This window comes from Phacochoerus africanus, chromosome 3 (assembly GCF_016906955.1).
Source record: "Phacochoerus africanus isolate WHEZ1 chromosome 3, ROS_Pafr_v1, whole genome shotgun sequence".
Classification (NCBI taxonomy): Eukaryota; Metazoa; Chordata; class Mammalia; order Artiodactyla; family Suidae; genus Phacochoerus; species Phacochoerus africanus.
The window spans coordinates 75776333-75794593 of record NC_062546.1 but is presented as its reverse complement, the minus strand read 5'-3'; the positions used below and the strand labels follow the sequence as shown (position 1 = coordinate 75794593).

The 18261-nt window shown below is 33.3% G+C and overlaps 1 protein-coding gene across 1 annotated transcript in view; it reads right to left on the bottom strand.

Moving 5' to 3' along the window:
• The window catches only part of LRP1B (LDL receptor related protein 1B), a 1901444-nt gene that overhangs the window by 119312 nt on the left and 1763871 nt on the right, over nt 1-18261 (bottom strand). The window contains exons 69-74 of the mRNA XM_047772014.1: nt 17141-17270; nt 15430-15536; nt 14965-15097; nt 7688-7810; nt 1579-1704; nt 709-846 (exon numbers count right to left, since the gene is read on the bottom strand). Coding sequence (XP_047627970.1) covers nt 709-846; nt 1579-1704; nt 7688-7810; nt 14965-15097; nt 15430-15536; nt 17141-17270 — 757 coding nt within the window. The remainder of the gene's footprint in view (nt 1-708; nt 847-1578; nt 1705-7687; nt 7811-14964; nt 15098-15429; nt 15537-17140; nt 17271-18261) is intronic.

Below are 18261 nucleotides of genomic sequence, written 5' to 3'. Positions count from 1 at the left end.
GCATCTGTGACCTATGTTGCAGCTTGAGGCAATACTGGATCCTTAACCCAATGAGCAAGGCCAGGGATCAAACCCACATCCTCAGATACTCTATGTTAGGTTCTTAACCTGCTAAGCCACAATGTGAACTCCAATTTTGTGACTTATATAAGTATTCTGAATTTAAGGTCAAGTTTAATTATTTTTCTTAATATGGAAAAATCAGATATTGAACATTAAATTCAAAATTATTGACAAGTAAGTTCTTATAACTCAAGTATCATATCACTCTAAATGAATAAACAATAATGCCTTCTTTAAGAAAGACAACAAAAATTTTAAAACATTTAATCAATTATTAAGATCTTTACCATCATTCAACTAAATATCACTTTTAAAATTCAAAAACTCTTAAATTTATATTTTATAAAATAAAATATTAGGAATATATATTTCTTTGCTGATATCAAAATCTGTATTTGGATATTGAGCTCTCAGCTTCAGTTTTAATGAGAGTACTCACTGCAAAATCTACCTTTCCTGCTTCATACTTTCTGATATTAACTTAAGTGATATTTTAAAGTTACTTTGGCAAAGGCTTTAAAAATAAGTATTACTTAAGCACGTTTTGAAGGCAATCTTCTCTCACAGCAGTAAAGAAAATTTTAGTCATGTTGAAGCAGAAATTGAACTTGTGTGTCGCTGCACTTTAACAGCAAACAAACTCACTTATTCTGCAGCCTTGTTCATCTGAGCCATCTCCACAGTCATCAAGTTGATCACACTGGTGGTCCATGGGAATACATTTTTTATTACTGCAAGCAAACTCATCTTTTTTACAAGGTCTTGCTTTATATGTAAGCTTACCTATAGAGTTATTAAAAAATGATCAGTGCTTCACAGAATCAAAATAAGTTTATAAAGCATGTAACAGGTTCAAGATTTTGCTAAATGTCATGAAAAATACACACCCCACAATTCTTTATTTGAAGCTATTGGGGACAAATGAAAAAAATTCTGAAGTGTTTGGACTTTCTTAGAAAAACAACAGTGCTATTATCCTATATTAAATAATATTCTATTTCCACATGAAAATGAATGTTCACCCTAAGTGAGATTTTTTTTTTAAAGTAATAAAAACTACCTCAAACCAGTTCAAGTCAAAATCTGTCACCAAATGGTTTTGCCCCATATTTTAGTAAAGCCTTTGGTTTGTTTGAATTTTAATGTCTGAATTGTGAAAAAAGGGATTGTGCATACATACCTACAACCTATATAAACTTTCTCCCCTCTGGAAGTTATTTAACAGTTTATTTTAAACTACTATGTTATTTATCTCATGCTGTACTTTGTGGAATAAAGTACCTATAATCAGTGGAGATTTACAGACTTAGAGAAACTCTGGATAAAGTTGCTTAGCTCTGCCATGCAAATGAAATGTTAGTGGATTATTTTCATATTCTCTCATAAAATCAAGTGCATGAAAAAAAATCCTCAGACATGCCACATCAAAATATTGTTTTTAATTTTTTGAGCCCTAAAATTATTATATAATCTGTAACTATCATTGAATCAATATTTCAAATTAAATGGATTTACCACCACAGGGATCTTCATCTGAGTTGTCCCCACAGTCATCAATCCCATTGCATATTTGCTCAGGCTGCAGGCATATTCTGTTATTTCTGCATCTGTGAGGTCTTGTGGGTGGGCAAAGAAATTTGACTGAAAAAAAGAAAAAAAAAGTAGCTCCTTTGGGTACACTGACTTATGAGAACTTTTTTGTCTTCTTTTGGTTTCCTTTTCAAATCCATAATCTAGCTTTTCTGAATATCTTTTGTTGTGGAAATTGCCTACATGTAGATACTAGAAAAAAATGTGTGATATTAGAAGCTATTATCCCAGTTATGTATACTAGCTGTAGAAAAGAGCACATAGCTGAAATGTTGAAAGAAGTAAGAAAAAGAGCCAAACTTCATGGTTTTATTTCCAGATGCCTTATCATAACTGACTTTACTTGGCGTACCAAATTAATTTATGCCCACAGTTGATACAACATGGCAAGACACTAAGCTATCTGAAAGAGCAATTTCACACAGAATAGAGCATAAGTAAGCATATGTTAGAGACCCAAAATTGAAAATAGGTCATTCAGCAAAAACGAAAAAAACAAAAAAAAAACCCACAAAACAATACTATGTTTCTTATTTTCTATCTCCATAAACAAATAGATATATGTGTATTTAAGGCACATAAGGGGTGATTAGTTACTCATTTTTAATGCATGTGTGTGTGTGTGTGTGTGTGTATGACTTTAAGAAACAATGCAAACCAGAAAGTTTTACACTTGTCCTTTCCATTACTATCTAATCAGAAGACTTCCAACACTAATGTAAGGAGCATCATTAATGTCTTTTCATCATCACATATGGAATATTCAAGGGCTCTGTCCTTGAATATTCTCACCTGATGTTCTCACCTTGAATTGTCTGTTTAGATATTCTCATTCATTCTCATGGATTTACATGACGATGCTAAACCTACCTAATTCTAGCATATATTCACTAATTCTAGCATCTCACAATTAATTATAGAAATTCTCTGGGGAATTTAAAATTCGACAAGTTCAAAACTCAATTCTTTACCATCTTCCCTAGTACCCCAGCTCCCAAAACATAAACTATCTTATTTCCACAGTTCAGTTATTGTCACATCATAGCCATGAGTCTGGGATTATTCTAAATGCATTCCTCTCATTAGGCCTTAACTCTTACTATAGTGAACAAGTGCAGATTGTTTTGTCCCAAAATTTGCCCTCTTATCCCCATGCACACCAGTTACAACTCCACTAGCTCAGCTTTTCATCATCTTCATTTCACAGAAATGATTGCAATAGAAGAATCCTTAATGTCTGTTTCACTTCTCAACCCCCAAATCCTCTAGAGGCCACCAAAACAATCCACCTAACACATCAATCTGACCATTTCTTCCATAGTTATTCATCAATTTCAGGATAAAATTTAAGATACTTTACATGGCATAGAAGACTTGTCATTACCTTGCCCATGTCACTCCTACAGACTCATCCCTTGTCACTGTGAGTATTCTAGTAATAACAGTTTATTATCTCCTTAAATATGCCATACTCCTCCTTGCCTGACTTCCCTGCTTTAATTAAAATCTGGTTCTCATACGAAACACAGTTCCTCTCCTGTAGGTTTTTTAGGAATACCTCTTAAATTCCTCGAATCTTGGTATCTCATGTTTGGAAACATCATAGTTTCCTACTATAGCTTCCAGAACATAGCTGCTATATTTTCACATTCTCTTAAAAAAAAAAAAAAAAACTAAAAACAAAAACTGTTATTTTTAGGGTTAGACATTTGCTTATACTTTTTTCTTATTGCCATTTTCTCATCAACCTCGTAAACATCACCTCCACACCAGTCCGTGAAGACTGTAGCACTTTCCCTCCCAGTTATTTCTCTCTAACCAAATCATTCCACCATCCTAGGTGACATCAACATCCATATAAGCAAAAAAAGCCAATAAATGAACTTCTTGTCTTCTTGAATTCCTCATACACAAAGCCTTTTTACTCTAATCCACCTAGGCCACCCATTCTTCTAGAAGGTCATGAACATGGTGGATTTCAACAAATTTATATTCTTAATTCAGCCAATGACAGTTCTGGTTGCTTGCCAATAACACTGTCTGATACAGCTGGATTTGCTATTTCTTCCAATTGCTTCATTTACAAAGCCAATAATTTTAATGCTCCAAATTCTGATCACAATCTCCTATTTTTCAACTTTTTAAATCAACCCGTCTCATTAAGACTCTTTTTCAGTCTTACCTGAAACTTGAGCCTATTGATACATCTAACTTTTCCCTATTCACTAATGCCTTTTTTCTCTTTACTTACATTTCTATTGACATAGATTCCATGTTCCATCTTTTAATTTACTTATTTATAAATATTCATTGATAACCTACTATATGTTGGACACTAAGTACTCTTTCAGAAATTCACTTTTGTCCAAATAATCTGGATTCTCTGGTCCTTTTGCTTTTTTTCATCTTAGCTATCTATAACAAAATCCCAGACTTGGGTGAATGAAACCATCTGCTTTTCCAATGTCTGCATGTGGGAAGCCCAGGAATGTTGCAGATGATCATACTGCAAGGTTAATTGATATCAAACATCAATATTTATCAATGCCAGCCAGATAGGCTCTGAACATTACTTGGAAATCATTCATTTATATCTACATCTATACCTATCTGTATATCTATATACCTATAACATCTATACCTACATCATCTATAACTATATCTATACTAATATATGTATTTCTAACATATATGTAATGTGACCTTTATCATTTGTTGTAATGATTCAAATCTGTATTCCTTTCAAACCTCTCTACCATACCAACTTTAAACATTCTATAAATGAACATGCTTCCTGACTAGGCACAAAATGTGTAAATAGAAAGGTAAAAATATTATTATATCATTGAATAACTATATCCACCTGCATCTGTGTACAGTCAATCAACTCACTTCTGCTTAATAACAGAGAAGAGGTCACTACCATTACCCAAAAACCAATTTTTTTACTTGCTCTGAAACTCATTTTTCCCCGCTTCTTCAGGAACCAACCTGTCCTTCTGGAGATATTTTGTTACCTTGATATATGCTTTTGCCATACTTCTTTTCTTTCTTTTTCTTTCTTTCTTTTTTCTTTTTTTTTTTTTGCTAATCCTTTTATTGTCACTGACTTGAGTATCTTCTGTCTGCTCATATTTATTTATATGCTTGCTGACCTTCAATATTCCATCCTAATCCCCTTGTTTTATGTTTTACTCTCTCCCAGCCTAAATCTTAGGAACGCCATAGTATTTACCGCTACATTTTATGCTGAGTCTCAAATTTATAACTTTAGACCCGCTCTTTCAGCTCTAGAATCAGACTTGTAGCACTTACTTGAAATCTATACTTGAATAGCTATTCAAATGTTATCTCAAACCAGGCTTCTACTCTTTACATGTAGAGCTGCTCCTTTTCTATGTTGCCCATTTATTCAAATGGGTAAGCAAAAACAGCCTATAAGTTATACCTGGCAAATTCCTCTCTCTTACACCCATATCCAACCCATTATTCAATCCAATTCAGTTTGCTTTTTAAGTCATATTCAAATTATATATAATTTACCATTATGTGCTGTCATTATCTTAACTCAAGCTACTGGCATAGGCTGCCCTGAATACTGCAATTTTCTTAACAATTCTTGCCTCTTTCTATCCAGTATTTGTGAAATACAACTATGACTATGTGCTTCCTCTGCTTAAAACTCTTTAGCATTTTTAAATTGCTTTCAGGCTAAATCTAAAAATCCTAACCAGGAGTCACAAGCTTTCGGATATCTTTCCTGTCTCTTCAGTTTCATGCAGTGTCTACCTTGCTCTGCACTTTCCAAGCACACATACCTTTCAGCTCCTCTAGTCAGCTGTGGTGTGCTCTATCTCAGGGACTTTCCACATCTTGTTTCCTTTGCCTACAATATTGTCATTTACTCCCACACCACCCCTTTCACCTACTTGGCAGCTATAAGTCTCAGATTCAAACTCAAATGTCGTTTGTCATAATCCAAGATGAATAAAACCCTTCTGTTCTATGTTTTTACAACTTACTGTACTTTCCCTTCAATGCATGTATCACGGTTTATAACTACATATTTTTTTGTGATCATTAATATCCCTCTCCCACTAGATCCTCATCTTTACGAATCAGGCTTCATATCTGCTTCTTTCATCATTATATCACCAGAATTAATCACAGCCTCTAGCTTAACAAATATTTATTAAGTGAATAATGATACATTTTCCTACACTGTTCTCTGTGCCTTTGGTGCTTTTTAGTCTAGATCTTTCAAAATTGTAGCTTTCTAAATTCCCTTTTAGGCAGAGTTCATCTTATCACTTTCTGCCTTGTCTTTACTTAATTTTACTATTGCTTGAAATATAATTTATGGAAATTATTATTTTCCAGCCAGAATGGTATCTCCTTGTCAAAGAGAACCATTGCACAGTTTGTTTGTTTTTAAATCCCAATTACTTAGCACAGTCTCCAGCACATCATAGTTTGACTCAGTGTTGATATGTTGACTGAGGGCAATGCAAAAACATTAACAGAATTAAGCTGGATATATTTTACAAGCTTTCCAGCAGCTGTGCAACATGTAACTAAGAATCCCTTCCCGGCCCTAGGAGTAGTTCTGGGGAGTGTGAATTTGGAGACCCACATGGTTAATTAGTTTGTACTCATTTCCTATTCCACTCACTACCTTTGTGCTGAAGTGGAGTAGAGAACAGAAGAGAGAAAAAAAAATAGCTATAAAAATAATAGGTTCTGTCTTGATTTTGGTAAACTCATATTTTTTCAAGTATTATGATTCAGAAACAATATAATCTCTGGTGATTCTCTAGAGTTCACTTTGTAAGATTATGTGGAAATACTGAAATCAAAACAGTTCAATATCTTAGCTGTACCTACAGAAAACAACTTTTCAAATACCACATTTTTCATGTTTTAAATCACTTAAAAAATAAAGCTACCTCATTGTTTTGGATTTTTTTCAACTGTAACATCAGTAGTCAATATCACCATTGATCAAAAAATACTGGTTCAACTTAATGTACCAAATAGAACATAGATTTTATGTACCTATACTTTTGCTATGTTTTCTTTAATTCACTTGATGTTCAGTTAGTTATATCCAAAGTAGCAGTATTTTTCTTTCTTTTCTGTTTTTTTGTTTGTTTGTTTGTTTTTGGTTTTGGCTGCACCTACAGCATACAGAAGCCCCTGGGCCAGGGATCAAACCCAAGCTGCAGCTGTGACCTATGCCACAGCTATGGGGAAGCTGGATCCTTAACCCACTGTGCCAAAATGTGGACTCCAAAGTAGTAGTATTTTTCTATAAATTAGGTAAAATTACCTTTCTCACTGAGATTAGAAACAAGGAATGAGAAACAAAAATATTTACCAAATATAAGAAATCACTTAATTTGGTGATCTAAAATTTGTGTTTACAGTTGCTGGTTGTATAATTGTGCTGTGACAAAATTCAGTCGAAAGTAATTTGAACAGATTTAACTGTTAAAAACCCCTAACTGCAGTTCTCTGCGTAACACTTGTAAGATGAGTATATATTGAGAGATTTATGCCTGTATATGTATACATCTATGTATATTTATCTTCCTTCTCTGAATAAACAGTTTCAAGTAGTGGATAACTTTTGGAAGTACATGATTTTATTATTCACATTTTTCTATATTTACATATCAAAAAATAAAATTGATTTAGCCTAAAGCACCAATTTGGTATAAAGACAAAATCCTTATATGAACCTTATTCAATTCAAAAGGTCAACTATTGTAAATCTTTCTAGTCAGACCATAGCCTATCTTTAGAATAGTGTTGACATATGCCAGTTCAGATTTAGGAGGGCTCTCTGTAAAGTCATAAACTCTGAGCTGGGTTATCTCTGATTACCTAAGCAAAGCTACATCTGTGGTTATACTTTATCTACCTAACTCAAGGAGGGTAGAATGTGTGGTTCACCTCACCACTTTACTGACTCACACCAGTGCGCTACATCGTGAGGTAAGAGAACCATCTAGAGCCATGTGAAATGCCATACCACACATGTCAGGGGCTTCATCAGAGTTGTCTCCACAGTCGTCTTCTCCATTACACACCCAGAATTGCAGTTTGCAAAGGGAATTATTGCAAAGGAACTCATCTGCTCTGCATATATTTCCTCCTTTATTTTAAAACAAAAAAGAGACACAGAGATATAGCATAGTTAATTCCAGTCAGCAAAAACATGTTCCTCTAATTCTGAGGACAGTATCTAGTTTCTCACTTATATATTTTTTTCCTGTATAATACTAGGAACACATAATGATCAAACTTTTTTTAAAGGTATTATTTAAATTTTTTTTGTTATAGCTGATTTACCAGATTCTGTCAATCTCAGCTGTATAGCAAAGTGACCCAATCATATATGTATATATTTTTTCTCTTTTTCTCACATTATCTTCCATCATGTTCCATCACAAGTGATTAAATATACTTCCCTGTGCTATACAGCAGCATCTGAATGCTTATCCATTCCAAGTGCAATACTTTGCATCTACTAGCCCCAAACTTCCAGTCCATCTCAGTTCCTCCCCCTGAGCAACCACAAGTCTTGCTAACTTTCGAAAACAATATGATATCACCCTTGTGTATACCATATTTTCTTTAGGGAATACTAATTTTTAGATGATAGAATAAAATTTTCTCAAATATAAAGTACTTTCCATTTCACATAATTTCTATGTTACAGAGTGTAAAGTAACATAGATTTTAAATAGTACTAATTTTCATGTTAAAAAATTTATGCTATTATGGAAAGAAAAGACACTTTAAAAATTATTAGATAATTCAGTTGTATCTGGAAACTGACAAATTGAACCATTTAAAACAGAATAACCAGTAAGATGTTTTTGTGGTCACAGAGAAATAATTTTATAACAGGATTAAAAGTCAGTGATATGATAAAGTATCATTCTTATAAAAAGTGTGCATTTTAAAATGTTGGCATTTTTTTCTCTTTTTATAATGAAATAGAAAACACCAGGAAGACAGAGATATTCTAACTTAAAATTAACTACATTCACTGCATGCAAAGGACACAAAGTACTAATAAACTTTGGTTATATGTCAAGACATGTAGTGATATATAGTAGAAATAGCAAATGCTTGGGAGTTAGAACTTCTTGTTTTGCTTTGGAAAAGTGCATTAAATTCTATAGGGCTCAACATCCTCATATATTGCAAAAGAGGTATGGTTAAGATTTATAAGAACATATTTGCAAAGCATACCTGAGGAAATAACACAAAGAAACGTGTTGGGAATATAGAATTAATATAAATAAGACTGCTCTCAGAGAATTATACTACTAATTTAAATTTCATATATAAGACAAGAAGGTTTATATATTGGTATGATTTGATGATTGAAAGATCAATCTATTAAAAAATGGATATGTTTATTAAAACAAGGAGCTGGGGTGTGACAGTGCTCATCCTTGCAAGACCAGAAAATGACAAGAAAGATGCATTCTTCACTTTGTGAATGTACTTTGGAGGGAATAATGAACCCAGGCTTTTGAAGGCCAAATAGCAATTCATGTTCAGAGTTTTGATTTTCACACAAACCTCTAAGAATTCTCTTCCAGTAGCAAAGATTTAACTTAGGAAAAGGACAGAATCAGATTTGAGTTTTAGAATGATAACACTAAGTACAGTGTGGGAAACACAGACATGAAGACAGTAGGGATAAAGCCAAGACTGGAGGAAAAAGACCAATTTGAAGAGGGCTTGCAGCAATTCAGGCAAGAACTGATGATAACTTGATTTAGAGCAGCCACATTTGAATTAGAATCCTCAGGCTCTGACAGCTAACTATGAGGGTTGATAAGGGTGGCAAAGGAGGGTAAGTAGTCAAACATAGTCCCCAACTTTTGTTTTTTTGAACCAATTGTTAAATGTTGGTGTTTTTCAACAAATAAAAGAACACAGCAGGAAGATCAGGCTTAATGGAAATAATGACACAATTAATTTAAGTAACTGAAAAGAAAAGCGTATGGTGATATTTAGTAGACTAATGGATAAATATGTCTGAAATATGGGATAGGTTTCTGAGCTGTAAATGTATAGTCAGCAATGGTCAGAATATAGTTATTATTTGAAAATTAGAAGGGAAGAATAAATCAGTATTTAAAAGTTGAATGAATGAGCAGAGTCTACAAAAGAGACTGAGAAGTAGTAGCCAGAGTGGTTGGAGAAATACCTGAAAAGTGTTCTAATAAGAAGGTAATAGCAAATTTAAATAATGCCAAGAAAGGAGATTTAGTCAAATGGTGGTGGGTTTAGTGAAAAGTTTATAGTTGGTTAATATAGATGCAGAAGAAGTTGTCCAGAAGTTTGGCTATAAAGGAGAGGAAGAGAAGAAGAAGATGGGTTAGAAAGCCTGGTAGCTTATAGTAAAACAGATGTCTGTTGCTTGAAGTAAAACAGATGTCTGAACACCTTTAAATGATTCTGGGAATAATAATTCAGTAGACAAGGTATGGTTGTGGATTCAGGAAAGAGAGTAAAGGTAATTCATATAATAAATTTCTTGAGAATCAACAAAGTGTGAAAGATTTGAGCTCTAAAGCAAAATACAAGGATTATCCTTAGACTGGTGGTGACAGAAGTCTACCATTTTAAAAGAAAGGAAGGAGGAAAGGCGAGGCACAGCCATATGTAGCTTAGTTAATTTTATGGCCAGATGTTGAAAAAGGTTCATGATTTTAACTATCGCTGTGAAATAGAATGTGAGGAAGAAAATCAACTGTTTAAAAAGCTGATATGGTTAATGGTAGAGAGTGATGATTAAAAATATATAGGTAGATTGGCCAGGATTTGAGTGATAGTTGGAGCTGAGACCAAGAATTCATAGTGATATTAATCAGAACAGTTCTAAGTTTTCCAGCAAAAATGCTTAACAGAAAGTGTACAGATTATGTTGATACCTCTGAGGACTATCTCATACAGATAAAGGCAGGTCCTTGGTGAGTCCAGCAAGGTGAATGTCACCATGGGAGATTTTTGACAGTATAATTTCTGGCATTGGGGTATCCCTTTCTCTCAAGTATATGCAATATTCCGCTGTAAAATGACCTAATTCTTAAAGTGATCTCAACTTTCAAAATCAATGCAAGAAAATATATGACAATTTACCATCTCTCTCTCAGAAACAACAAAAAAAGATAACAGATATAGTCTTAAGTATTAAAGATATGAATATTGGTAAGGGGTGAGTCTTGGCTTCGTCCAGTATCAAAAGCCATAGAATAAGAAATAGAGTTGTCTTCTTACAGAATAAAGATTCTAAAGACTAAATCTCACTGCATGTTCCATTTTAAAATGGATTAAATTCAAGCAGAATTTGTGAACTCTTGATATCCTCTGATGATTTAGGAAAAAAAAAAAAAACCCTCTATTTGTAGCACGTCTTGTTAAAAGGAAAAACGAGTTCCCAAGGTACTGTATAACATTATAATTTTTCCATAAGGTTCCTGGACATGCCACTATTTTTATTAAGAAGAGAAATATAAATGAAATCATAATTGTAACAGAAAGTCAAAGGTTTTATGATAACCTATCAAAAGTTTCCTATTGTAATAGGAAGAATTTACATTTCCAAAAGTACATGGTACATGGCTACCAAGACACCCTGAGTATAACTTACAAAGCTTATTGTGAAATGTCATGAAGCACAAAAAAAAAAAATTCAGAAAAGGTATAATTTATTTATTTATTTATTTATGTATTGTGTCTTTTTTCTATTTCTTTGGGCCGCTCCTGCGGCATATGGAAGTTCCCAGGCTAGGGATCTAATCGGAGCTGTAGCCTCCGGCCTACGCCAGAGCCACAGCAACGCAGGATCTGAGCCATGTCTGCAACCTACACCACAGCTCACGGCAACGCCGGATCGTCAACCCACTGAGCAAGAGCAGGGACCGAACCCGCAACCTCATGGTTCCTAGTCGGATTCGTTAACCACTGCACCACAACGGGAATTCCCGGAAAAGGTGTAATTTAGATTAGCTAGATTAAAATCCTAGTTTCCTAGTCATGTCCTTGATCAGCTCAACAGGAGAAAAAAAAAATACATATTCATTAATAATAACCTATGTCTAAATATAAACTGATCTCTCAACAGTTTCATAGAAATCTGACCAAGTGCATCATCACAGAAAATAAGCATCTAGAGTTCTCATCTTAATTTGGATTGAGATGAGTTTAAATATACAATCATATTTTATAATTTCTATAAATAATTTAAGCATTTTTGAGCTTATGATTACTAAAAGAATAACTCTCTTTCCTTTCCACTAAAATTGCTATGAAAGAATAAAGTTTGAAAGCTCAGGCCAAAACAAACACTGAGTTTCCTTGAGGCAACATGTTTTACCTTTAAAAATGTGAATGCTGCTTTTAGTTCCATAGTTTTAGGGGGTTTAGTCCTTTCAAAGTAAACCAGTAAAACTGATTCATGTGGGATATGTTCCATGTTTATCTTGAAGCTTTCTTACTTTCCAGACCCCAACACTTAGCCCCTGTTAGCTCCTATGTCCTGATCTGAGATGAATGGAGCTAACATTTAACAGAGAGATGTTTATTCTGGCATTTTATTTCCTCCATGCCTTGAAGTAGATTTACCCAATACCTTAACCACTTTCTGGAACTAAATCAAAACACTAGGAGTCTGAACATGGTTATACCTTAAGGTACATCCATACAGAATCAAATATTTTAACCACCAAGATATTTCATTGGAATTTAATTACTCAGAAGCAAAGAAATCCAAGAAATGTTAGAAGCAGGGATAGGGACATATTTCTAAATGGCTGAATTAAAGGGTCTCAACTTGGTTTTAGTCTAGTAAACTTAAACATTTAATAGAGTCATTTTAAATCTGAAAGTTATCTCAGATTTCAAATATTACTGTTCAATTTTTTTACTACGTTTGATTTTTTAACCTGAAATCCTTTGTTCAAACTCATTTTTTTTTACAAAATCCAGTATCAAAAATGTAGATATCAAAAAAGTAGGATTGCCCCACCCCCTAGCTCCTACCCTCCCAGACCCACACTCAGCTTCCGAGTATTTCTACAGCTCTTAGAGATATTTCGCTGTGGCTGGATTTGATAGTAAGAAAACATGAGTACAGAAATGTTCATGGAATTAAGAAACTAGATCTGTGATCCTCATTTCACTATATTCTCTGTGATACTACATAGTTCAAACCTTATCATCCCTCCCTCTTTTTAACATTAGAAAACTCCTCAAAAGCCTTAGGAAATTTCTCAGTATGTGTTATATTAAAACCACGTTCTATAGCAGGAATCCTCAATTACTTGTGGTTCCTAAATAGCTCAGATTCCCTCGCCTCTGTGACACTGCACATAATGATCCCACTGCCTGGGGGACTTCCTCATTTTGTTTGCACACCTAATTTTTCACATCAAGGAATGGAAACTGAGTTAACTAATACATAAATAATTACATTAGAAGGAAGAATGTGATAATAGGAAGACATGATCAAACAGTTCCTAGGAAAACAAAAAAAGACCACAATTTGGTTGAAGACATAGTAGTAACTAAAATGGACATAAAATAATAGATATCTTTTTTATTGACAATGGTATTGAGAGGGAGAAAATAGCAGAAGAATCAAAAAGATGTTCAAAAGCATGGAGGATATTGCTAGAATATTATCTTACATTTTCTCTAAGATTAATATAAATCTTATTTAAAATGTACTTATTAAAAAGTACTATTTTCTTATAAAGAAGTAGACTATAAGACTGGAAAGGTGAAATGGGATTTTTCCCTTATAACCCTGACTATATGTTGTGTTTTTTGTATGTAGCCAGGAAGGAAGAGCTTTGAGAAAGATTGACATAACCATAATCTTAAATAAGATAAACATTGCAGCAGAGAGTAGGACAGGCTGGTGACCAATTGGGTGCTATTACATAAGCCCAGGGAGGAAGCAATGCAGAGAACAAGATTCATGGCAGTGACTGAAGCTGAGGGGATGAGGCTTATCAACTAGAAAATATTCAAAAACAAGTAACTTAACTGTTGTCCCATTATCTGCATATATGATTGCATATAAGATTTGTTGGAACTAGACTGCTGACAATTTTGCTGTCTCTAGAGAGACCAATTACAGAGAGAAAGTGTGAGAACTTATCCAAAAATAGGAACATCTATTATGGAAGTTTAACTTTTTTTGGTTTTCTGTAATGTACTGCAGATTCTAAATGAGAACTAAGACTTTTTTTTCTGCTGCAAATAACACTTTATCAGGTTTAAAATAGAGATATTGGTAAATCAAAAAGTTTTTGATCTAATATTAAAGAAAGCAGAAGATATTTTTCCTAGAGTGACTAGATAATTTACAGAAGTAAATAGTTTAGATCCATTTAAACTATGTAAACCCTGAATGCCTGTTTGAATGCCTTGCAGCACATGCCAATGTCTAGTATCATCTCTGCTGCTGATGTTCCAAAAATTCTAAAATGTCAAGTTGATTGAGAGACTTGCATAAGCAGGTAAAAATAAATTTTGTATTTAAACGATATATCTAACATTATAAAAATAATATGAACTGTGATTTGTGGTCATTTTAAGATTTACTCTACAATTTCTTTGCTTTCCTCACATTAACACAAAAGTGGTAATAATAGATGTTTTTAATGTGATGGCTTGCAACTAAAAAAGTTATGAATAATTATAGGAAATATTTTCATATAGCTGGGAAAAATGACACTAACAACCCAGAAACACTTTTTCCAGACTGACAAATAATGAAGGTCATTTTTTTAATTATATGACAAGAAAGAAATCCAAGGCACAACCTATAAATGACCTAGCATATTAGTATGTGTGGTAAGTATTCCATATGTTGTTTCTCTTCTTTTAGAAACAAGGCAAGCAATGTGGAAGAGAAACACACCCAGAAAACACTTTAGTAGGAATGGCTACAGTGGCTATGTTCCCCGGATTCCTCTCATTTCCTCATCCCTGACCCACCATCTAGTCCAAAGACACGCCATGGTAGGCACTCAAAAAACACTTGCCTTTTGGTTGTCTTTGTCATTTGAAGATTGTCTTATAATCTGTTTGAAAATGATCCAAATTTTGTTTATTTAGAATAGGCTATTATGTATGAAACTAGAACAGGAAAATCATTTAATGATCTTCTCCTCTAGTACACTATGTATGTATTTAGCACTGCACCTTAACTGCCATTCTTGTCATTCTTTTATTTGCAGGCATGCACATACAAACACACACAGAGTATCATACCTCTGTCACAGTTCTCTTCGTCACTGCCATCCACACAGTCATGAACTCCATCACAAAGCCATCTAATTGGAATACAGTGGGCTTTATTTCTGCATCGAAACTGATCTTCCTTACACTCAGTCACACAGTCCATCTGTTCAAATACAAATGGGCACTGCAGTTTTCATTAATGATAAGGGTATCGTCACAAGCAAAGTAAATATGCAGCTGCAAATACTGGATATTTATCATACCGTAGGCTTCCTTTCATTTTTATTTAAAGAATATAACCTCTATAAATGACAATGGGCTTTGGTATATGGACAGCATGAAGATTCAGGTATTTGCTAAAATTACTGTATTCAATGTCTAACATTTCAGACAATGCTAAGAATCAAGATTCTCTTTCTTTTTGGTGTTATTACAATTTCTTTCTCAAATCTAATTCATGCAATTCAGAGATTTCAATCAAATGATAGATTTTACCTCATCTGAACCATCAGCACAATCATATTCTCCATTACATTTCAAGGATGCTGAAATACATCCTCCACTGGAACATATATATTCACTTGATGAGCAAGTGGGAGAAGCTAAATATAATCACAAAGTTGAGATTTAAACTTAGTGAATGGAATGAATGGTTGATAGATAAAAACATAAATAACATATAAAATTATATAGCTTAAATTATTTGAACTATATTCAGCATCTGATATTAAATATTGACTTGATGCTTTAAGTATTATTGCATTGTATTAAATATACCTCAAGATATATTAGCTTGTTCAATAAGTAGTCAACTCAGTAGACTAAGAATGAAAGAGGAAAAAAAAAAAACTCTAGCCTCCATTCCTTTCATTTTTGAAGAGTTAAATGAATTCTTTTTAAAATTGGAAATTCAATTAGTTAGAAGACAAAAGCCTCAAATTATTCTGAAGACTTTTATAGGATTTAGTGACCTTTGGGAATGTATAATTCATATATATGTTGTAAAAAGCTAAAAGTGGAAATCTTGGATGGTCTCATAGACACCATGGTATCTATTTGACTGTTTTGACATAAGTGTCATATTTGTAAAAGTTTTAAGTTTATTTGTTTGAAGGTTTTAAACATGAATAAATATATATATAATTAACAGAATCTATAGAATCTGAAGTATTCCTATATGATATGGAAATTTAAAAATATATAAATAAATAAGATACTACCAATACCCAATTAAATTAATTGACATAGTATTGATATCTTTCTTTATGGGTTTGAGTGTGCTATGCTTACATTCAAACCTCTGGAGTTCTTGGCTTTATATTAAACCATTAAGTAGCCAAAAGTACTTATATAATGACTTTGTGGTCTAAATCATTTAGTCCTTGGGTTTTAATTTCTTTTACTTTGGTGTGTTTGCCTAGGTATCTGTATTAATAAGGAGTCTGAGAATATATCTGGATTCAGTAAGAAAAAAGATGTGATGAGTTAGCAACATGGGCCATGGGCATAGTGCTGGCACATGGTAATGTGTGTGCCAGATATCTGTTATTCTGACCTAGTCTCTCAAAATAACGCTTTGAACCATGAAACTATGTATACACATGTACATAGTTTACAAAGTGATTTTCTCCTCGTATTTTTTCTGTATAATAATGTTATTAACACCCCCAAATATAAAAATTAATGAATATATTTTTAAAGTCATGTTTAAGGACTAGAAATGTACAAATTGAGTGTGGTTTTACCTATACTTTTTTATTCATAATTTTATTTTTATTTCAGACCAAGATATAAATAGAAATAATAGACTTATCCTTTTTCTCAGCTAGTATCATGTTGGAATTGCTATATTCTGTTTCATAACTTTAATTTCTATAGTGGAAACCTAATTTTTATCATACTTACAGTTTCAACATATTTAATTTTAGTTTCATGGAAAAACAACTCCAAATGGTATAGAAAAATATAGAGACCAGAAAATGAAATTTAGGGGAGTATGCTGGGGTCTTGAAATAGTAACAATCTTACCTGCCAAAACACTTTTAAAACATATGAAGGGCACATCAATTCATTTATCTACAGATATTTCTAATTATTTCTTAAAAATGTAAATATGTGCATGATTTGCCACTAATTTATGCATATCATTGCTTAAATTTAAATTCTAAGTTAAAATATCAGTTAAATGATCTCCTAAGCATTTTACCTGGCTCACAGTTTTTCTCATCTTCTCCGTATTTGCAATCTTCATGGCCATCACATTTCCATTTTGCTGATATACACTGACCACTGGAACACTGGAACTGATCTTTAGAACAACTTGTTTCACAATTTCTCTGTCAAAAACAACATTTATATAATTAAAAATTTAAAAGATGTCTGGAAACCCAGTAAGACACACATAAGAGAAGCTCAGATGTTCATATTTAAGCCCATGACTAAGTAACAATATTACAACCATTTTCATCTTTCATTTGTTTCTGTGAGTCATAATAAAACAGAGATGAAAAAAGAACATAAATCCCATGGCTTTATCACACTAATTAAATTGTTCTGATTGGATTATTCTCTAATAGACAGTTATGGGGTAATGTAATTTTAGTAACTTTAAAGTGACAATGAAGATTGTGGGGAAATAAAAAGGCTAAACATATTTTTAAGGAAGTATATCCGATTCACTGGGAGTGGGTGGAGGGATGAATGTGAAACAGACAAGATCCTGAGGCCAATCTGTTTTGCACTGGCAGAAGTTTCCCTAGTGTTCTTTCTTTCCTCTTATTCCCATTTCATTTCCTCTGTAGCTGTTCTTTTATAGTTTGGTTGCTGTTCGCATTCCTTTGCCACTCTTCTGTCATTTGTTCCTAAAGAACTGTGAAATGAACTGTCACAATTGTCACTTTCTGCTCACTAGCATATAGATTTTATTTAGAAGTCAAACAAGATATTGGTGATACCTTTGGGGACCTTTCAGTTCTTTATATGACATCAATGTAAGGAATCCATTAGAAATTTACTGTCCTTGGGTGTGACCACTCTGGCTGAAATGGGATGTTCCAGCGAAATGTCTTTCTGGGATGATCTTTTTCTGTTCTTAAGCAATTTCTATTGTTGCTAAAATGTACTTGTCTACTCCTTTCACAAAGAAGCTGCACTCTCATAGTTTGTGACTCCCAGTGAGTGAAGCACATTGAACTATTACTCTCTGCTTCTTTCAAGTTTCATCCCATATTAGAAAGAAGCATTTATTTTCTAAATCCTGGTAGTTTTCTCTTTGCCAAAGGCAGTTTAATTAGACTGCCTTCTATATAATTGATTTTCTTCTTTCTT